Here is a 23,648-nt window from a genome sequence, read left to right on the forward strand (position 1 = left end):
TATGTTTTTTGTTTTTTTCTTGAACACAAATACATATTGAGATGACATCTGACCTCTGCACTCCTTAAATATCATTAACTATATTCAAATAATAGAAATTAATGGAAGGCTTTATGGCGGGCTCTCGTCTGAGCTGCATGCTAATAAGCCTGATTGCATCTGCTATTCAACACAGCCAGACTAGCGTGTTATTGGCTGCGCACTGATGGTCCACGGTGTAATGAGTGTGTGTTGTGTCATTAATGTCTGTAACTGTGTATGAGTGTGTATGTGGTGGACTGTGAGCACAGCTATTTACTGTGTATTAGTGAGACAAGAGCTCAGAGGTGTGTGGTGTAATTAGGTGTGCCGTGTTTATGTGTGTTTTCCATCAGCGATCCATATTATAGCTGAAAACTGTAAATTTTCATCTCTCCTCTGGGGGCACGTCAACCCTCTGGCTCGACTGTAAACTGAATCTCCTCCTGCAGCTTTACTTTACCAGTAATCTATTCTGACTTCAATGAGGTAAGCAATAGTCTAAGGCTGAAAACCAGCAACATCAGCACCGTTCTTTCCTTTAGTTGGACAAAACTGAGGCAGACATGCATGGTATGACAGATTAAAATGAATGCATTTTTGTTTTCAATACTGCCTTTCTAAAAAAGGTTTACTCAGATCACTTGGTTAAGGTTATGGAAAGCTGTGGTCACTGGCGGCAGGGCCTGAGGGATGCAATGGTGGTCTTTTAGTTGGTCCACAACTTTGGTCCAGACTGATTTATCTCAACCATTTTTCAGTGGATTGCCCTGAAATTTGGATCAGATATTCATGGTGTTCATGACTTTCCCCCCTCAGGATGATCTAAAATGACTTTGGTGATCCTGAACTCATCAGATCAACACCTACACTTTGCTTTATGATCAAATACACGCAAAATGAATGACATTTCCTTTTGTGTCATCTGTACATTGCGTTAAAGGCTAAACATAGATTGTATAAAAAAGAGGCCATGCCCCTTAATATTCAGAAACCTTAACAATAAAATAAAACTAGCCGGGTACAAAAAAATTCAGCCCCTCAGTGTTGTCATGGAGATATGACCTAAACATACAGACTAGAATGTTTTTTGGACCAGGCCTTAAATAGGTTTAATTATGCTGTATAAAAAACGGCCTATTTAACATGGGGGTCAATGAGAAATTGCTTTATTATGAAACCAGCCCACTTCCGATCAACCAGGAAGTCGCTGTGGCTGGGGCTTGGAGCTAAATAGCAGATTTCGGTATTCTTACATGCAAATAAGATGATTAAAACACAGTAAACATCGCACCTACAAAACATTAATGTGATTGAGAGCGATTTGGCATACTGACATCCAGTACAGTAAGCACAGCCATATAGAGCCGCTAGCATGGCTGTAGACTCTTATTCCTAGTTAGTGTTTCACCAAAATTTTTCCTGCATATTTGGCAGATCAAATTAGTAAAATCTAAAGGTATTCCTTGAACAGGGTAGGAGAAGATAGGAGGTTGGAGAGAAAATGAAGTCAAGAAACAGACAGGTAGACTGTGAGTAGAGGAGACTGTGAGTAGAGGAGGGGCGTAACGTGATGACACCTTGACCGACGGAGACAGGTTGCTGGGATGATTTATACAGAGGAGTTGGTGAAGGCTGGGAACGATAAAAAAAAAAATATGGAGAGAAAGAGTTGATTGAATAGAGTGAATTATAGTGAGACAGTGAGTTATGAAAGAAAGACAGAGGGAGACACAAATAGAATGAGATGAGAAGAGAGATGGGAAGACGGGATGGATGATAGAGGTAGAGAGGGAGAAAAGGAGGCAGAGGGAAAAAGGCAGAGAGAGCAGGGAGATTAGGATGGGTAATCCTGGCAGGTCTGACAGATGAGCTTTTAAAATTCGAGTTAATACCCCCAAACCTGTGTTTTGTCCTCATATTCCCTGTAATGTGCGCATGTTTGTGTGTTCTTGATTGTGTGTATTAGTTGAAAATATGGGCATGATAGAAACATCTGAGGCGCTTCTCTCCGTCCACTCAGTAATATCAGTGAAGACCAACTGCAAATCTGTCTCTCTTAACCCCATTTTTTGTATAAATCTTCAGTTTTACACGCTTCTCCGCACATTGGATCTGTGTCGCTGTCACCCTCTTCGTGATTGAATCGTGACTTCGTATTTCTTCCCCCTCAAGTCTCCCATTTCTTCATCCATCTCTCACTGAAGCATGTAAACTCAATGCAATTAGTTGTTCTGGAGAAAAAACAACTGGCCTACATTTCTAATTGACTGGAGAGGCCTCGCACAGAAGTGTGAAGAACAGTGGATACAGCCTGACCCGAATAAAAAAAAACACAATGAGCTCACTTGACCTCATTTATTAAAATAAGGACTCAAGCTCTTATGTCACGTTAGCCATTTTATTTTAATGTAATGTAAAATGGCCTGCAGCATTTTTGACATCAATAGTTCTTTATCAAAGTTCATCTCATGATATTATGATCAACAGCCTTTATCAGCCACTACACTGCATCTGAGGACTGATATTTGATATTCTGTCAATGGTAGATGCTGGGAGGGGTGTAAAGTGATTTCCAACCTGTTCATTCTATTTAAATACATTTTTCTTTAAAGCAAATGCATGAATGTGAAAAGAAGCTATTGGAAACAATTTTCATCCCAGGGGAAGTTACAGGAATTGTATGCATTTACACGTTTTTAAAGCGAACCGTCTCATCCTGTTGCCTGTCATTGGTTTTTGTGTTTGTTCTGGGTGTGATTGTTTATCACATTGGCTTAAAGTAACCCTGATACCGCTTTGGTTTGCGATAGCTTTGAGATTAGAGACAGAATTTAATAAAATAGCGGCACATCAGAAGGATTAGACTGATATTTCAGTCCAACTCACCCTGAAATAAAAATAGTTATAAAACATGTCATCCCTGACAAGTGTGTTTATTTGTTAGACTGACAATGGTGGATTACAACTCCTACTTTATCAAGTCTGACAATGAGAAAGAAATAAACCATATGAAACTCAACAAAGAGAACATTTAAAAAAAGAAAAAAAGGTCACAACCTTTCACACTTAAAATCTGCAATAACTGTTTTTTTTTTGCCACCAGGGGCAGCGGAAACCTGTCACCTTTTAACCCTCTGACTTGCACCGACCCATCAGTGGGTCTTTCGGTGAACAGCTAAACAATGAGCGGAAACTCACTATAAAGCTCCTGCAGTTTCCGGTGATAATTCCCTTTAGATTCACCTCTTCGAGCGACACCTGTCATTGTAACATTGCTTTCACATAGTCAATTGATTCATTAAAAAGAAATATCGCTGCTCTGCGAAAAGAGGGGATGAGCAGGGGAAAGCAGCTCTGACCTGTTGTAAAGGAGGATGTCAGGAGTCCAGATCTGGTCTGAAGGGAATCGCAGGTTCTGGACACCTGGGTAGTTTTCTGGATTCCAGCTCAGGTAGATGTCTGTCCAGTACTGAAAGAGAGTGAGAGTGAGACAGAGAGATGTTTTTACCAAATACTTTGGGATCTTACCTTTTTTTTTTCAAATGGGTGCAATAACTCTTACGCTCTGAAAAACCTGTAAAGTCCAATAGCTAGTTGACTATGGATTTTTACAAGCATTTGGCGCACTCAATAGAAATATGAAGGGCTTTATCTTGCCAAGAAGGAAATGAAAATGGAGGGTTAAAATGATTCTGTTAAGTTTTTCATAGTTAAAAAGCAATTTTGATCTAAGATCTAACAAGTCTATCACAGCTCTCTTTGGAGCTAGAGATGGTTCATCTCTCTGCTTCTTGAAAAAATGTTTCAGGCCATTCCATCTTCCCAAAGCATCAAGTCGGGATTTCTGCTGTACTAAACAGTGAACGCCAAGCAAACTGTGTCCCACTTGAACTGTTCCGCAGACTAATTTGGCTCCAGGCTATAAAACTGTCTGTGGATTTTTTTCACCAGTTGGAATTAATTCCATTAACTATCAAGTCGACTGCCACTTAAATATGCTGCACTCTTCTTCCCTATTCCTCTGCTGGTCTCACTTTATACTTGCCAAACTGCCTGAAGTGATGTTTTCTTGAGTATGCTGATGCCAGCATTGAACATGGACACACTGAACCACAGGCACAGACAGACAGACATACATACAAAAAAAAAATCTGCAACATCTGGTGGCTGTGTTCCAGTACTGGATGATGTTTCTAACAGAGTGAGCTCTTAAAATAAATGCAGATACCTTAAACATACTTGGATGGATGAGCTAACACTCTCCCTAATGGGCCCCCCTGCCCCCACTGAAAGAAACAAAATATTTTATTCATGTTATTTACCTAATTTATGTGCACTTGTTTCATTTCAACTCAGTGGGAGTCTGCTGCATTTAGCTGTCATTTATGGTCACACTAGTTTCTCTCCTCTTCTAAGGCCTTTAGTCCTCCACTCACACGGAGCAGAGCAGAGACAGATGAACTGAAGATGATGTTACTCAAATCGACGCCAACTCGTTACATTACTGTAAGTGCCATTTAAAGTTTGCCAGCAAGAGTAATTTATCCATCTAAAACCAAAGATGGACAAACGTTGACCCTTAAAAACTAAACAACTAACTAAAAAGATCACAGCAGTGACCAGAATGCTAGAATGCTAGCTGCTGCTAATGGGAGGAAAGCTAGTCCTGACCAAAGCACTAGCATCTGTCCTTCTGATGGCCCTCCCAAAGCAGGTAATTAACAGGAAACACTGTACAGTAAATATTTCAGATTTTGAGTACAAAGTACAAAGAATTAATTCCTGAAATTATAACTCTGGACGTGCATGGGCAGAATTCAATATAAAGCACTTAATGTAGCGGCACTAGTCTTTTCAGAAACACAGTCACGGTATCTTTAGAAGTTAATTGTGTCATAAAGAAATATAATTAAAGCACATTAACTTGATGATAATGTGACTTTCTCAATCTTAGACTCACCAGCTGCAGCCAGGCATTTGTCATCAACACTTGATTCTTCTCATCCTGGTGACAGAAAACAGAAAAAAAAGAAGAGGAAACGAGAGAATAAGTTTTGCTTCTGTACAAGAGGACAGCCAGGGCAATCCATATTTAATATAGTGAAAAATAGCTTTGTCATCAGCAAGTCAGTGCAGTTGCTTTGCATATCCAAAGAAGAACAAACTTCAAAAAAGCTGGTTTTATGTAACCAAGTGTAGTACTGTTGAATAGTTTTACAGTGCAGCCATCTGACAGATTACAAAACTTTTTAAAAACTAAAATACTGTAGGTTAGTAGACAGTAGAACCATGCTGGCTCCAATAACTAGAATAAATATATTTACAGACAAAATAACATCACATAATGAATGCTCTCAGTGTTTCTTCTCTTGACTCACTGATGCAAAATGAATAGATTTTTTAAAAATAACTTTTTTATTGCTGTTTAACTTGCATGAAGAGTTAGTGTGCATATTACCACATCACATCGTAATTTGTAAAACATTTTTCCTTTACACCAACTATTAAAAGACACTATTCCAAACATAAAAAAATATCACAAATATTAAACTAAACTGTATTTTCCAAAAAGCAAAAACCCTCCGCAATTAAATATCGTAATATAAACTATTTTAACTTTTATTTATTCTTTAAATTTTAAGTCTGAGTGTATGATTTGTGACTTCATGTTGTATGTTCTATATGCTGCTGTTGGTTTTGGCCAGGACATTCCTGTAAAATTGATGTTTAATCTTAGTGAGACAATATCCTGCTTAAAACATTATCATTATTAAAATATATTAACAATACTTAATTACTATTATTTTCAGCTTACAAATAATCCATCCAAAATAAAATAATAAAGCTTCAAAAAACTTCAGAAACGTTTTCAAACTGTACTTACAGCATTTGGGAAATTATGTTGCTGACATTAATTGCAAGGTGAAATTAGCATTTCTGCAAGCTTCAGGATTTCAGCTCCAAATGCAAAGTCAAATGAAAAGTCAGAACAGGAATGTCTGCACTGAAGACAGAATGGCTGAAAAGGATCAAAGAAATGTTCCTTTTTCGATGCACTACATCTGGTCATGTATATCTCTATCGCCCTCTCGTTTTGTCCTTTTCTGAGCTTGGAGTTGAAATTGTGGGCACATATGACAAACCCTTCCATAATGTCTTTTCTGAGAGCAGTTGACCCAGATGATCGAGCAAAAGTCACAGCTGAAAGTAATAATCGGAAATGTGTGTCCCTTCAGAGATTTCACATTCCTCAGCAGTTTGTGTGTGTGTGTGTGAGTGTGTGTGTGTGTGTGTGTGTGTGTGTGTGTGTGTGTGTCTGTGTGTGTGTGTGTGTCTGTGCGCGTGTGTGAAGTTATGAAAATAGAATTGTGGATCGTATATTATTCATAACCTAAAAATATTAACTTCACTCACCTATTCAAGGTCAGAGAGCTAGAATGCCTATAGTATTATGAGATTAGTGAGCATGCATTCAATATACACACAGACGTCACCTTTATTAATCTAAAATGGCTAGCGATTTATTATCACTCATTCTCCCATCAAAAGGTCAGTCTTGTGTATCAATAAGTATTCATCTATATCATATTATTCTGTTAGATTATCTATAGATGTTGTTTCTATAAATACAACATTATCATTGATGTTTTTCTTTTATTGATGTTTTTCTTCAATACACTTATCTTGTTTTTTGTCTTTTGTTTCAACCATAAACTGCGTAAAATAAGGATGTAGCATGTGTGATGTCACTAGGGCTGCAAAATTCCAGTAATTTTCAAAATTGCAAACTTTCCCATTAATGGGAATAAACATGAAAACAAAATTGAAGGTTGGTGCTTAACAGGGATGTTAATTATAGTTGGGGAAAATATATTTAAGCATAATCTTCACTAAAACAACCACATTTTATGCAAGTACAATATATTGATGTTATTCCTCAATCACAAGCACATAGCGCACTGCTTACTGCAAGGTATTGCGGCCACACCCCCTACATGCACTGTGCATTCCTCAATCACATGCACAGATGATTTCTAGAGCTCTGGTCTATTGAGGCAACACATTTGAGCCGATGGACTACATCGAATGTCCAAATATTTCCGAAATTCCCCAGCTTAACCTGGCTTCCGCCGTCCCCACTGCAAACTGCAGTACCAGGGGTCACAGCATGCTAGAGGCCATCACTGCTAGATCTGGAGTCCAACTCAGGAACTGTGGTTTTGCGCTACCCTCTTCTGCGGTCAGTTACCACAACAAATAGTCTACTGTGTTAAACGCAGCACTTAATACATGTCTAACGAACAATTTGAAGCAAATCAATTCACCCAATTACACTGACGCATCCGCTATGAGATAATGATAATGATCTTTAGATTATAATTCCCCACACAGTTGTTGAAATTTATAAGTAACCTGGCTATCGACAGCATGTGGAACTGTGTGAAATTATTATCTTGAACATGACTGTTGAGAAATAATTAATGCTAACATAAAATAATCAAAGAATTTCACTCATGGAAAAAACTGAAGCATATACTTCTTGAACGGCCCTTTAGTCCAATGAAATCAAGCCATATTATCAGTGTGATATTTGGATGAATATCTTCCCAAAAGACACAAACACATGCGTCCATCGAGTCAGTTTATTATCCGTGCACCACCCACCTAAATACACATGTGTGTGTGTATATCTGAGTCTTTGTATGTACAAATGTACTCAGAAACACCTGGAACCTGACCTAGAAACATGGGAGAACCAATCAGTCAAGGCTGTTTACTTTAAAGCTGATGAATAAATGAGTTGACCGAACATGTCATGGGGTTCCTATGACAACTGAACAGTGTACTAGTACACATCTGGGTCTCAGCACATCAATTACTGCTACATAATTGAATCAATCCAATATGGCTATACCACTGCTGTTCTAGCATGTTTATTTAAATAACCAAGGAACTTCAACAAAATCTTTATTTTGTGAAAAAAGAAACTGTGAGCAACATAAGAGGACAGTAACCATTGTGTAAGAAGAGAAGATTTAAAAAGTTTTTTTTTAGGGTTACAGGATTCAAAAATGAATTGGAAGTGTAGAAGCCTTTGCTTTGAATGACTTCAGCACATCTGCACGCACAGGACATCACAGTTCAATAACTGTAGTGGGTTTCTTAGTTTTGGGTTTCTTACTTTGTTGCCAAGGATTTTCCGGAGATTCTCTATGGGGTTTAAATCTAGACTCTGATCTGGCCATTTCATTGTTTCAATATTCTTAGCTTTAAAGAACTGTTCTGCAGTGTGACAGGGGGCATGGTTTTGCATGAAAATTGCAGGCTGATTTGGAGAAAATTGCAGTGAAGGTTTTGCATGTTGCTAAAGAAGGGTCACATAAACATTTGCATTCACTCTGCCATGTAGCTGTACAAGAGGCCCCCCAAACCATGACACTTCCTCCTCCAAATTTAAATGACCTCTTTACACATTTTGGGTTCAGTCTGAACCCAGTCCTGCAGCAAACAAAGTTTGCCATCAGACCCAAAAAAATTGAGCGCACTCTCATCACTGAAGTGCACTCTGGACCAGTTCTCCTCTGTACAAACAACATGCTCCTCAGCAAAGGCAAGTCACGCTTTCTTATTCTTCCTGATGATGAGAGGTTTGGTAACTGCAGAGTGGGCTTTCAGTCCAAAAAAGCTTAAACAGCCGGACACTGAGGGGCGAGGGACTTAAATTATTCTGTGTCCTTGTAAAGTTTCAATATTCTTGAAATCACAGACTTGGAGTGCCCTATCTCTCTTGCAATGGCTTTGAGGGTCATCCCTTTGGCTTTCATCTGGACAACCGCTGTCACAGGTTTTCAGTCACATTAGAGCAGCTTGCCATCTTGCAAAGTAACCAGAAGAGCTGCCAGATAAATAGGGTGTGTCCAACAACTAAGTAAATTGTAACCAGGTGCCAGATTAACACCAATAACTGGGAGGTATCTGAAAGTGTTCTCTAATTTTGCGCACTGCTTTTTTCACAAAATAAAGGTTTTTGTTGAAGTTCCTTGGTTATTTAAAAAATGCTAGTACAGATATAATATATCTATCAAATTCAGAACAATAAAAAATAACAGAATTTCAGAATGAATTAAGTATTAACAACTTGTTCTCTAATTTTGATTGCCAGTGTACACACACATATATATATATATATGCTTATGGGGAAGAATACAGAGATGGCTGAAAGGTGTCTTAAGTGGATTGAAAGGTGCTTTTTTTTAAAACTGAAATTTAGTCCCTCTGGCAAGGTTATATGTTCCAGATCTTGTTTACTCTATATAAGCATCCAAACTGCTGGCTAAGCTTCAGTGCCTTGCTCAGAGTGTCAGCGATTCTGTCATTTTACTCCCTATGAAATTTCCCCAATCATCCAGGCCATATGCAGATAGCTTTTGCCCCATCCTCCTCTTACAGTATCATGGCCAGATAGCCATCGTTTGTAATTTAGGTTAGTTGTCCACTTGACTTGTCTGTGTTAGACGGTTTAGAGAATTTGATTAAAAAATGCATCACTCTTCCATTCTCTTCCTCTGAAGCACACGAAACAACAACCACCAGGAACAAGGACAAACAACCCTAAAATTGCACCTATGAGGCCCTGTGGGAAGAAAACACATTGTCTGCTCTGGCAAATGAGAGCAGACATCTGGCTGTTATGAAACTCAGAGAATGTGAAACGCTAACACTTCCCTAAAGAGTCTTCTCCCTGTGGACAGACTGACTGACAAATATAAATGCAGCCTACAAATATATGTGGGAATATGTCAGGTGTGTAAAACGCAGGCAGACACAAAAGACGTTCAGGAAAGGACAGATTAGGAAGAGCTTGCCACCTCTTATCTACAGTCTAGAAAACTGAGGAAAGGGGAAGTTAAATAAGCAACGTAACACCTCTCTCAGCAACTAATCTTGAGGAGCAAAACATTTCAGACAGAAAACAATGCAGCGTTCAAACAACTTAAGGAACTGTGTTAGTGTGGGAGTGTTGTTTTAGATAATGGTGAGACATCCAGGAAGTCCTGTTTAATGAATGCGTTCATCAGACGCCAAAACACTGCATACTCATAGACAGGATTTTACAATGCTGGAAATTCTTTCACGGCAGTATTCATGCTACAAAGTTATCAGGAATGTGTGCCTTCTGGATGACACTGACTTGCAGCAAAACTTGAAGCAGCTTAAACTTTTTTTGCCAGAACGCCCTGCATGTTTTGTTTTGCAGCAGCCCAATGCTCTGGCACTCCGAACTGCATCGATGGGCACTAGCCATGCGTTATTTGATGCAGGGCTACTGATGGTCTGAAAGCGGCTCCACTCTCCTTGGGGGTGTCGGTGGCAGTGCCTCGCAGTACCACCTAGTGGCCCAGCATGCATACTATATCGAATTTCACACACTTTTGCGTCACCGTATGCACGCAGATTATCCCCCAAAGATGTTCGTCTAATCGGGAATAAAAAGTGAGAACGCAATGCCACTTTTGCGTTTCCTGTCCAGATCATCTCTCTCTGTGTGTGTGTGTGTGTGTGTGTGTGTGTGTGTGTGTGTGGCCAGAATTGTTGTCTCACTCCAGAGGGTCTTGTATGTAATAGAAGTTATTACTTTCACCAACATTTAACACCGTTCCATAAGCACAATCCTGCCACTGGATGTGTCACTTATTCCACGGATACCCACAGCTTCAAACATACACACCAAATATGACCAAAAGACATTCACAGAAAACACACTATTATAATAGTTCACGTAACCTATAGACAATAAATAGTTAGCTTTTCAAAATAACATTAAAGCAAATCATGTTCCCTTTGAATATTAGCACTGTTAACAGAGAAGTAGCATGTGCAATTATTGCTCTTCTTTTTCAAGCATTTTCTCTCACTTTTCCATGGATTCTTCACCCTGTATTTCTGTATGTATATCATACAGTATCAGCTTTCCATTTAACAACACACTCTATATCGCAACAAAACCCAAACTAAACATGCCAGAAACATAAACACACACATAAAGAACCCAAGTAAATACTGTCTTCCTCACCACGTCAATGATCTGCAGCAGTGTGAGGCCCAGCTCCACCAGGATGGGAGCCGAGTCATTGACAACAGGTCTCTCCAGTCGGTTGTAGTTGGCCAGCAGCTCCTTGTACAGCCTCCTCTGGTGTTCTCCCTGCAGGGATCCTGGAGGAAACAAAAGTAACGAGAGGAAGCATGATTTGTCTGATGATTATCATGAATGTAAAGCAGCACCTGCACTAAAAGTTGTTCAAAACTATTCTTCATTCTTGACCTTAGGTAACAGCTTGTGTGACTAGTAAGAGGATCTTTGTCACACATTAACAACAGCAGTTACCACATATTTCAGAGTTGAAGGTATAAATCTCTCCATTCACTTCAGTTTCTGAAGGTCACTCTTTACAGACGCAAGGGCTTCAGTCTTTTAATTTGCAATTTCAACCATAAATCTGATGCAGGATTAATGATGTTCCCGGTCTAGACTTATTTTTAAATGCTATCCGTGTTTTGGCTCTGCCTTTACATTTGCTGCAAATTGTATTTTGGAAGACATTCTTGTGTACTGAGGCTGAATTCTAATCCAGAAAGTAGCTTTAATAGCCTTCCTAACCTTTTACCCTCCCTTTTCTGGCACCTGCCTGCAGCCAGATTATAATTTACCTGATGGAGTTTCAAACACGCTGCCACATTCTTTACCTACTCAGTCTATTCAGATTGAACCAAGATGTCCCCGATTTCTACAGCACTCAGTGTAAACTTGCTTTTGGTATAAACAATGTATAAAAAGAAGGTATGTTGTTGAGCTGCAAGTTTTCATGAATAATGAATACCTTTAATATACACAAGTGCTGACATCGGCATAAACATTCATAGATGGTAACACACACATAGAGTGGCAGGACTGTGGGTTGTAGCTGTCTTAAGGTCCAGGGTGATTAAAATGATGGGTTTGTTGGCCCGACTCTCATCACCATTATTGATTGTCTCTGCCTCACCTTACACACACGCACATTTCAGGATGTCCAGCTGTCCCAAAATAGAGGGAGACAGAGACACGCAAACACAATCTGACCACATTGTTAAAAGACCTTGGAGGAACTAATCTCACTATAGCAAACAACATATCTAAGTGCAACAGGGAAAAATCATTTATATATTTATATGTAATATTGATCTCTTTTAATGATTGGAGGCGGCAGTCAAAGTCAAAGCAAAGAGCATTAAAAATGTTATATTATGGGTGACTGGATCTGTGTAATGACACCATACACACAGAGGTCAATGCAGAAGAATTACTGTAGTTTTTAGTCTGGTATTGAAACCATAACTGATTAATCGGTTTAGACAGAGAGACAGAGATTTATTACCCATGTATACACTCCATGTAGGGAAAAAAACTAAATTAATCTAATTAGAAAAACGGCCTTTGCGGCATGCGTATGATCCCAGAGTACAAATACTTCAGCAAGTGAGCTCACTCTTACCAGCAGCATACTGTTTTGTATAATATCCGCATATCGTTAAAAAACACTTTTAATGTACACATACTGCAAACGTTTGCATTCATGTGCTCAAGAGGTCACCCCCATGCACAGAATAACTCTCTTATGTACACATACACTGGGAAACAGTGGAAGGAAGTGAAACAGAAAAAGACAGATACAGACATGTAGTGTGGATGAGAGATAAGGAGGGAGGATTACAGAGAATGGCAGCAGCGAGCTCTACAGCCCTGTTCAGCTGTAAAGAGGAGAGTGTGAAGTGGACACTGTGCCTTTGGCCTGCCACTGTGTTGATTGGCCCATTAAGGCTGTAATGAGCAGAGTTATGGCAGGACTGAGCCTGAGGTCAGAGACAGAGGAGCTACAAGAAGCTGCTCAGCACAGCACAATCCCTTTCATTACCCTACTGGAAGGAGACACACACACTGATTAATACATCTGCCCGTATTCTCTCTATCCATGCATCTGTCTATCCATCTTCATCAGTACCTTATGTGGATGTCGGATTGACGGATCCATGGATTTCCTGCAGAAACAAATTCAAACACATGCACACTTACACACATGGGCACATTTAGAAGTATTGTTTTCCTGTCTCTCTGTCTAAACATGTTTGTTTGGACAGCCAGGTGAGGGCTCTAATGGATGATGGCTTCTGCAATGACAAAAACTCAATAAATCAATACACAGCACCACAAAGTCATAAATCTATCCATCTATGCACCAATGCAATCTGCACACATACGTGCACTCAAATTTAACTTCAGCCTCATCCACAGCTGCTATCCTGCCAACCTCCCTCCTGTGTCTCTCTCTTCTCTTTTATTACTGTGAATTGTGAAGTGAGGTCCAAATAAACATCACAAAGCCAATAAAGTCAGTGAGGAAGAATTGGAAGCTCAGTCTCCGTTGCTGCTCATCTCATAAAAAACACAGAGAAATTAAAGAATCAAATGCACTAAACCACCATGCCAACTTTAATTCGCAAACAAACATGTGCAGCATACACCCGGGATGAAAGGATACAGCCATTAGTTGTTGAATTTTCTTTTTTTTCTTTCAAAATCATCTCATTAACGAAGCTGATATGAGAAGCTGCCAAGAAGACATCATTTTCCAAACCCAGTGAGAGGCTTCATCAACTCCAGCAGAGGGAGAGAATGAGAGTGGGGGGTAGAATGAACTGGAAGATTTGTCATTTGTTCAGCACCCTCTTTGTTGAGCTCCCTGTTCACAATCCTTGACCTTTTATTCATAGATCATGATCGAGAGGTGTCTAGAAGACTTAAAAGGTTTGTTAATCCTAATGTTGTCTTTTAAGCAAATACATACATTTTGTTACAGATTTGAAGGTCAGTAATGGCACAGTGTTATAATTGTTATTGATGTTTTTTGTTTAAATACAATAAATGTATATGATGCACAAAATGTGAGAACATGAATGAATGACTGTTTTACCAAATTTGGCTGAACATAGGATACATAAAAATATACAGTATGTAACATTTTTAAAGACTACCAATGAATAACATTAGAAAAACAGTTTTAGTGATTGTTTCTTCTGTGTTTGCCATCCGCTTTGCTGCTGTAATAAGGAAATTTCCCTTTTGTGAGACTAATAAAGAAATATCTTATCTAATCTTTTCTTATTTAACCTTTGACTTTGTGATCTTTTTGAGATTCACCTGAATCACTATATTTAGTCTTCATTAGATGACACTTAACTGTTGTTAGTTTGACCTTTGACATTAGCAGCATTGTTCCTTACTTGAATATACATATAACATTTATTTACGTTGTCGCTATAGTGTAGAAAAGCGCCCCAATCACAAGATGCAAAGCCTAACAATGGAGTTGACCTCCACATTATGCCTACTATTGGGTATACTGTAGTTTCGTAGTCTGGCTTACCAGATATAAAGTGGGTATAATGGCGCCGTATGTCAGGGCCGTTCCGCTATCTCAGCTCTGTGTTTTGCCAGGGCACCGTTGCTGCATCTGGGCCTTAGTTCTGCCTAAGATGACTGAATGATGGGATTGTGTAGTGATTGGCTTTAAGAAATACAAACATCCCAGAGCGCAGTGAATGAGCCAGTGATGTGAAGAGTGAATGAAAAGGCAATTCTATTGATCACCAATCACAGCATTTATCCAACAAATGGCTACCAGTACAAGTGACATTAAATTACATTTTGCAGATACACGTAGTTCAAATGGCTAGGTTCAAACATTATATTTCCCAACCAGACATTATTATTCATTTTCTAATTTTACAGGCTATGTAAAAAAAAACACTTCAAAGTAAGTATAGTCTTCAATGTAATTGTCTCTTGTCATGTCTCCCGAAAGGGAATTGTATCATCTAAAGCAGAAAATTAGCTTTCGGAATTCGGTTTTGCTATCTAGGATGTTAAACTCATAATGTCTAAACTACTAAGATTGCAGGAAGAACCTTTGAATTTCAAGATCACAATATGCCACGCATTCAGAATTCAGTTACATTTGTTCATCTCCTCTTTGCTCAATGTAACTTCAGACAAACGTCTCGTAGAAACAGGTAATGTGTTCAACCCTACACTTATGTATGCATGTTAACATAACCTCACTGATCAAGCACACTGATGTCATGCTTGAGCTTCAGGATGTCTGCATATAGAATTAGTTCAGTTTAATAAGCAGAGCCGGACTGCTTCTGGGAACCTCAGGGACCTCAGCACCCAAGGGGACATTTTATGTCAGCTCGGCAGAACCCCACAAAATATTAATTTCACATATTCACATGGTCTCCTTAGAGAGCATGCCAATTTTCTTTTTGAGTGTGTTTCTTCAACGTCAACATTTATTAGAAGAATATTGGACGTGAGCGCTATCTTGCAGATTATTGTGAAAGCGAATCTAGGGGAAATGAAAAATGTGAGACGTGTTAAAAATGTAGATCTTATCTGTATATCTTGCGTGCGTTGTGGGCGTGAGACAACGTGTCCAAGAATGTGTCACTCTGATGTGAATTTTTTAGGACAGAAATAATGTTGTGGATGTTTTTGGAATGGGGCCCACTAGGATTAGAAGGAACACATTAAGAATTGACAACCATCAGGACAGAGGGATGGTTTGAAAAATTGATATTGACAACAACTCCTATGGAGTCAGGACAGCTGCAGCAATGAATAGAAATAAAAGGACTGGAAAAAGTCTGGAAAAAGCTACCTTAAGTAAGCAGACATCCAATTAAGAGTTGCTGTCAAACTATTGTTTCCAAACCAAGGTATGCGAAGGCTCACGGTGCTTTATAGATCCCAGCCTAGCAGTGCAGCCTAAAAACAAAAGTCTGACTACACTACAACAAAGTTAAACCAATGCTGTTGTCAGTCTCAGAAGGGTAGCAAGTGACAACAAGAGACATTAAAAAGATTGATGCTTTTCACAATGGTTGCTTCTGAATGGTGGTAGAGGTCACATACTGCAGAATGGCTAGGACATGCCTTTAGAATCCCAAAAGATACAACAGGATGGATCCATCAGGGAAAAGGATAAAGCAAAACAACTTGGCGGTGAACTGTGACAGTGGAGTTAAATGGACCTAACATGGCGCAAGACACAGCAAACAGCAAAAGACAGGCCTTGATGGAGGTAGATTGTCAAAGCCTAATGTTCCATCAGGGATGAGGAGGATAAAGAGTAAGACTACTGTGGTGTTACTACATTAATAAGAAACTTGTCTTTTAGAACAGATGGCTTTATTTAATTACTCCCTTGAGCTAGTGATACAAGCGTGGCTTTTTCATTCTCTTGATCACAGGATCTCATACTGTAGATATGGTAAGTATACAAATAGGTAGGTGCAGTCACCTAGTGGTTGGGGGTAACATTTCACTTAATAGTATTTGTATTCACTTATCATTACAACTCCTGTTTCCAATTAAATGTATGCTTCAGTCTAAAACAATGTGAACTCACGACATAGATGAAGACAGTGAGGTTAATTTGAAAGTTCCCCAAAAAGTTTTTAAGGTAACTTTTGGAAATTGAATTTGCAAATATATTTGTTTTAGCACATATAACGTTTGATTCCAAGGGAACCTTTCCCTGAAAAACTATTGACAGCTTAATATCCTTTTGTGTTGTAAGCTGTTCCTCAAAGAGAAAGAGAGAGCTGTGTATATCCACACATATACAATGCAGTGAGATGGTAGGATTCAACACAGTTTTTAATGTCATATGCAAATGCAAACTATATAGAAAAAGGGGGAAATCTGAAGCACATTTTTCCACATCCTTCCTCCCGCTCAAGCTTTCCACCTCTAATCCCTATTCTTTACACCTTCTTTGCTTCACTACTTTATGTAAAAGCCAGTCCAATCTCTGCAATATCCTACTCCTTTGCTATTCTATTGAACAGTTTTTATTCTTCCCCGTTTTGACTGCACCTCCCTCCTTCTATCAGTTGTTTTATCCCTTTACAAGCCTTTCCAAATCTTGTGATATCCCCCTTTCTGTATATTAGCTCTCACGTTACCTCTATTCCTCCTTTTCAGTTTCTCTGCCTTGTCCTGAATTTACTTGTTTTCTGCTTTTCTGCATTTGTGTCCGTATTTGCAATGAATGGAAGCATTCTAGAGCCGATAAGGTTATCAGGAAATGAACAAAAGTCTGGAAATTAACTCATGGTCACAATCAGTAATGTCACCAGTTAGTTAGCATCATATTTAAAGGTAGAGGGGCAGGTGAGGCCAAATAAACAGGTAGAAGATGTTCCACAACTGAACTGTGAAGCAAAAATTATAGGTTTTTGTTTGAGCCTCTGAAAATGCTGTGCAAATGCACATAATTATTCTTTCTCTTACACTCTCCCGTCACACACACACATTAACACACACCGAGAAATTCAGCTAGGCGATTATGTCCCATCTGAATATTTTTTTGTGGGTCAATGCATTCAGATGAGGCTACCCAACACACTCATCAGACATAGGCTACCCAAACACAGGCGACCTAAGGGGCCTGTTCTCCCTCTTTCTGTCTATATCACGCATGCACGCTATTTTAGGCAAAGCACTAAATGACCACCTCTTACATCAGGCTCAGCTTTACCCATCCAGCCTGAGCTGCTGTCCAACACACACATACACACTCACACACACACACACACACACACACACACACACACACACACACACACACACACACACACACACACACACACACACACACACACACACACACACACACACATAAACACACGTTCAGCTGTTAGGATAAAAGCCTGCAGAGGAACGATCATGGCTTTGTTCCTTAATTCTTAGTGTCTTTCTGGCACGGTACTCTAAAATACTTATATAGATTAGTTAATCTATTATCATGTAAGACTGGTTTAGCACTATTTTGCTTTTGGGAAACCCAGAAATTATGTCATCAAACTTCTTATAGAGACACAGGTCTTATTTAGCATAACTGATGAAACTACTGAAAGGATTAGTTGACAGAAAATGAATCAGTGGCAGTTACGATGACATATGTTTGATGTGATTATACTGAAAACATTTTATTAAAAAAAAAAGCTGCAAACGCAATCCATACTACAGCCATGAAGAGATCACTTATAGTGCAACTCCACAATTCTCATTCCCTGCAAAGTGCATGTATAAGTTGAAGCAAAGTTAATATGGGCTTTGAGGAAATTTGGGTGGTGGTTTTGGGGGTGAGAAGTACAATGGTGACTGGTGTCACGTTCTGCCGCAACATGGATTTTGCAATACTGTCATTACCGTGAGCACACAGATATTTCGGTTTTGGCACACACTCGAGGGAGATCTACTGCAACGTGCACACTACCAGTGTAATTGTACATGTAAAGCTTTGTGTTAAGAAGAGTAAGAGTGAGATTGTCAACTAGTAAATCTATTGTGGACCGAGTTGTTCTCTGACGGACAAAGAGATTTAAATGTACTTTGGTTAAAATACCTGGATGGCCCGCCCAAGATCCATGTTGCTCAACAATACAGTTCACTCACAACAACAATGAATCACATTGCATTTACATTAACCGATAATATGGATCAGGTGATTCCAATGGCGCTTTTTGGGGTGGCCGTGGCCAGCCTTGAAATCTCACTGGTCACCCCAGTGGCCACCCCGGATGTGATAGGTTGTTGGTGAAGTTCATCAACACACAGCCGGGACCAACACTGCTCAATCAATTATGACAGCTAATCTTCTGATACAGGACCAGTTTGTAATTTCCAACTACTACAGTAATGGTAGGACTGTGGCTGTAAGATCTGATCTCTGGTCAGCAAATGTCTTGAAAACGGCTTACATGTGCACTCCACCGCGGCACCGGCATCCTTGAACCTGTCAATGACATCCCCAGGACTCAGGGCTCCGGTCATAACAGCAATGAAAAGATAACATGTATCCTTTGAGAGTTATGGTCATTTATTTCTTTAAGTTTTGTTGACTTCTCTGTTGTGTGTGAAAACTTTATTTTGTAGAAGCAGTTAAAGTAGATGAACTACACATTACTCGCTTGTTAGCCCAACCAGAAACCAAAGAGCAGTTAGCATTAGCTTAGCTGTCAGCCAACTACAGTTATACTCCCGCGTAGGGCTGTGGGATTTTATCGATTCTGCGATATAAATCGATATTTTGTATATTATATTTTGTTTGGCCCCAAGTATAGATACCTTAATGCTGTGTCCCAAATCACACACTTCCACCTTCAAACTGACTTTTTTGAGGGTGTAAGTGCGTTCATGTCGGAAGTCGGTAAAATGCCATGTACTGCATTTCTCCAAAAACAGCCAAACCGTTGCCAGCACTCAACGCCCTCAATTGCCAGCAGCGCAATTTACTTTATAATTGTAAAAAGAGGATCACAGGGATTTTTGGCAGTGTGCTGAGTCAGAAGCGTTGTTGGAAAAGCTTTTTGAAAAATAAACAGAAGAAGAAATACGATCATCATTTCCGGTAAGTGTGGGGCAGCAGTGTGTGATTTGAGACAGCAATTACTGGGGAAATTGAGTGTACTGATCTTTGGGATTTGGGACACAGCATAAGTCCCATTCAAATCCCCCTGGCACTCTGCTCGAAGCCCTTTTCCTCCCCCGTTCGCTTTGCAAGAAGAGCTATTAGGTCCGTGAGCCGCTGGTGTCGTTGTAGAGCATTTCTAGCTGTCTGTCTAGCAGAGATGGGGACTCAAGATTTGAGACTTCACAATCTTTTTATCTATGTTAAGTTATGTTTTATCAGAGAGCCACACTCCACAGATGACACAGAGAGCACGTCACCTGCTGCTGCTGATGACCGCGGTGAAGTTAGTTTTAAGTTGAATATTCAACAGACCCACTCTGGTCCCAGTCTATCCGAATATCCAACTTCAATCTTACTTCAGCACGGTCTGCTGCTGCAGTTTACCATCCGTCATATTGTTTAGCTTTAATAACTTCAGGCACAGCCGAAACAAAAGAATCGCCGAATGCAACGTCTGTGTTAAGCTCAGCTGCATAAACTATCAACGTTTGTGAGAGATTCATTTTTAGACTGGCGTTTTGGCGAATCAAGCATAATCATGAATATATAAAGCAGAATATCTACAGCCGTGTCACGTGTCTGCCTGCGAGTTATTATCAAATGTCTTAAAATCCTCCAATGAGAGCAGGACCTGGAGTTGCAGGTGTGTCTGTAATGAGTTCAGGTAATGGGAGCAGCAGACTTTCTTTATTTACGCTAGATTATAAGGTGTCATTAGTTGGGACTTTGTGTAAATACACTATACGGTTGAACTTCATTTTTATATTCTTATTTATTAAAATCATAAGAGACTTGATTATGACTTGCTGATGTCCTCAGAGACTTGAGACTTGACTCTGACTTCTCCTCAGAGACTTGAGACTTGACTTGGACTTGTTACCATCTCTGCTGTCCAGAGCCATATATTGTGTAATTGATTCTAGTTTTTATTAATTCAATCCCAGTCAATGGAAAACTCACAAGATGTCACCAAATCACACTGTCCCTTTAAAATCTTTCAGAAAATGATTTGAGTGTATCGTATCGTATCGAATCTTATCAAATCAAATTGTATTGTTGGCTGAATATTGTGATATATATCATATCGTGGGCAGAATATCGTGCATTGTATAGTGAGATTAGTGTATCGCTTCAGCCCTACTCCTGGGGCTCACTCCCATGGGAAGTGGACATGCTGACAGGCTTCACAGCATCACGTCAACATGTTTACTTTGCTGGCCCGTAGGAAATCTCGCTGTTTGACTCTGAACAGTGACTCTCTAAATGTTTAATCATTAACAAGAACTGTTACCACAGTGTATTACAGTTTTTTTAAGAGCCAAGGGCTCCAGACTAACTTTTTTCACTAGTAGCACTATGGCCCCCAACTGAAGTTTTAGGGGCACAACCAGAAATTTTAGGGGCACACACGGTAAATCCATAATAGATGCAGAAATTACAATGTGCTGTTTGAAATTCAGTGTAACATTTTTATTGTGCACTTTTGAAGATGCAACATATCACTGTCATGACGGTGCATCATTAAAAAGTATTCCATACATTCAGAATTAGGGGTGTGACGAGACCCTGCGGGGGGGCCTTGCCATCTAAAAGGGCCCCGCCCGCGCCTGACAACATTGCTCTCTGCTCTCTCTGCTCCACAGAGAGTGAGATTAGAAGCGTTGTGACGACCGTCGCTCGCTCATCTCACAGACCAGATACGTTTCCATTTAATCAATAAATTTCGATTGACTCACAACTGCGTTTTCTTCTGCTGTATGTGTTTTAAACATATGAACCGTATCTACATTGACTGATCAGATCAGTCTGTATGTCACCTACTGCTGGCTGCCTCACTCGCTGGGCGGAGAAACAACGTAAATGAATCAGTTAAACGCTGTTGATTTCTTCCCATAGAGCCCACATGAAAACTATTAAGGTTAAGAAAATTTCTGCTGTCACTCTGGCAGCTCGTCACACATACGGAGGCTTCGGGTCTGTCAGGTGTGACACTGTGATTATAACTTGTAGCCTGATAATAACATGTGTGACCAGATTTAAATCTCAGTCGCACACTCTCAATTTTGGTCACAAAATGAGACCATTTGGTCACAGTCTGGAGCCCTGGACACACCTGTAACAACAAAGACACACCTTGGCTATTACCATGGATATAAAGTTATTATTTGCACATTAATACCACTCCTGCATATGATGTATCAAAGTATATGATGTATCGAAGTATCATAAGTTATGAGTAATAAGTGATCAGGGCTTTACTCAACTGGAAATGGATCAGATGTATAGCCTATCCTGAAAATAATTACTGATTAAACATATTAACAAAATAATCAAGGCTTCTCGATGACTGTGTTAGGTTTAAGTGGAATAGAAAAGAGTGAATAGTATGGTAACTGCATATTAGTGCTGTTCTAGGTTGTGCCAACCAGATCTATAAATATTACAATGGATGCTAACATGTTTTTTTTTCAATTATGAAGCATCTCTGCATTAGTTAATAACTCATATGACATGCAAATGGTTCAGGTTCACTTTGCCATGGCCACCCCACTCTGACTCCCACCTTGACCACCCCAGTCCAAATTTCCTGAAAACGCCACTGGTTGAGTCCTTCCAAAACACATACAGGCCTATGACATCATTGTCATTCCATATGATACTGTCGCCGTAAAAAAACATTTAAAAAATACTATGATCATGATTTTATGTTATAATGTCTACATTCCTTCTCTTTTGTAACCATCCCTCAACTGCTGCTTAGAAGCAATGATTTTTGTTGCTTTTAAAAGGTGACATTGCAGATGCTCTGTCCATGTTTTAAGTGTAACGTCAGCTACTGTTTTTCAACACTAGTAATCTTGCCTGCTAGACAGACTCTGTAGACAGGGTTAGACATGGGGCCTCTAGTGGCCCCTGAGGTTCCAGATGATGTAACATGAAAAGTAAATAAACAGTGAGAACACTACAGAGCTGTTGTGATTAAAGGGTCGGGATGATACAAATGGAAGTAAACGTCTTTAAAAAAAGGACTTTATTTCACTTTGGTTTAACTCAACATTCATTTACATGCTGACAGCAAGTTCTGTCTTCATACTTCCCTCTAAAGCGAGGGTAGAAAAGGACAGAGGGTGTTGTACACTGTACAGATTGTTGAGCCCCCTGAGACAGATTTTTGATACTGTGCTATATAAGTTAATTTGACTTGACTTTCTTTTGAGACTTGTCCGAATACTAACATAGAAACCACACTATTGTGAGAAAACCCCTCATTATTTGGAGTAATCTTGTTTCATATGGTGTTAAACAAGTAATGCCTGCTTGCTCACAAAAATGTACATAAAGAGCCAAGTCTATTATCCGGTCTGATCCCAGAATGCCCTGGGACAGAGGGACTAGAGTTGTGAACCTGGAGGAAGAATAAGGCTGCACAAAGAAACTCCTGACAGATCGCCACTCCCTGAGGGTCTGGACGGTCAACACCACATCAAATGCTTCACATCTAAAGCCATTGTGATGCAAATAAGGGCATGTGTGAGAGTGTATGGGAGAAATAGAAAGAGAAAAATAAGAACCTCTGCAAATACACGATTCATGGTGAAGGAGCGATATAATTAAAGCCAAGCTCCCATAATAAATTGAGTGTAAAACAGTAACAACTGCTGAATATAATTCACATCTTAAAACTGGAAAAATACACAAACTAGAACAAGTGTTATGAAATCCCGGTAGGGAATGGCAACATGCTGTTAGTTTGCAATAATTATTTACATAAAAGCATGCGTGTATGTAAATTCTGTTTAAAAAGCCAGGGAGTGGGCGCAGGAGAAAACAGAACAAAACTGCAACTTAACTTAGATTTGGTCATCATTCCATTGGGATTTTTTTTACTTAATCAAAGAGCAGCTGATAAAATACAAACGCTCAGGTGCATCACACACTGACCAGAGTGTCAATGCATCTTGCAGAAATCAAGCGTGCTTGATACAGACGGTAGTCACTCTAGAATATAGTATACAGGGCTCAACACTAACTTTGTGGTTACCAGGT

At 39.5% G+C, this 23,648-nt stretch overlaps 1 protein-coding gene across 1 annotated transcript in view; it reads right to left on the bottom strand.

The window, feature by feature from the left end:
- The window catches only part of LOC310948635 (neuronal acetylcholine receptor subunit alpha-7-like), a gene marked incomplete at its 3' end in the record, with an annotated part of 38,553 nt that overhangs the window by 10,263 nt on the left and 4,642 nt on the right, over nt 1-23,648 (bottom strand). Inside the window, exons 2-4 of the mRNA XM_083915830.1 lie at nt 11,096-11,235; nt 4,982-5,026; nt 3,381-3,490 (exon numbers count right to left, since the gene is read on the bottom strand). Of these exons, the coding sequence (XP_083771956.1) occupies nt 3,381-3,490; nt 4,982-5,026; nt 11,096-11,235 (295 nt within the window). The remainder of the gene's footprint in view (nt 1-3,380; nt 3,491-4,981; nt 5,027-11,095; nt 11,236-23,648) is intronic.

This window comes from Echiichthys vipera (assembly GCF_963691815.1).
Source record: "Echiichthys vipera genome assembly, chromosome: 6".
Classification (NCBI taxonomy): domain Eukaryota; kingdom Metazoa; phylum Chordata; class Actinopteri; order Perciformes; family Trachinidae; genus Echiichthys; species Echiichthys vipera.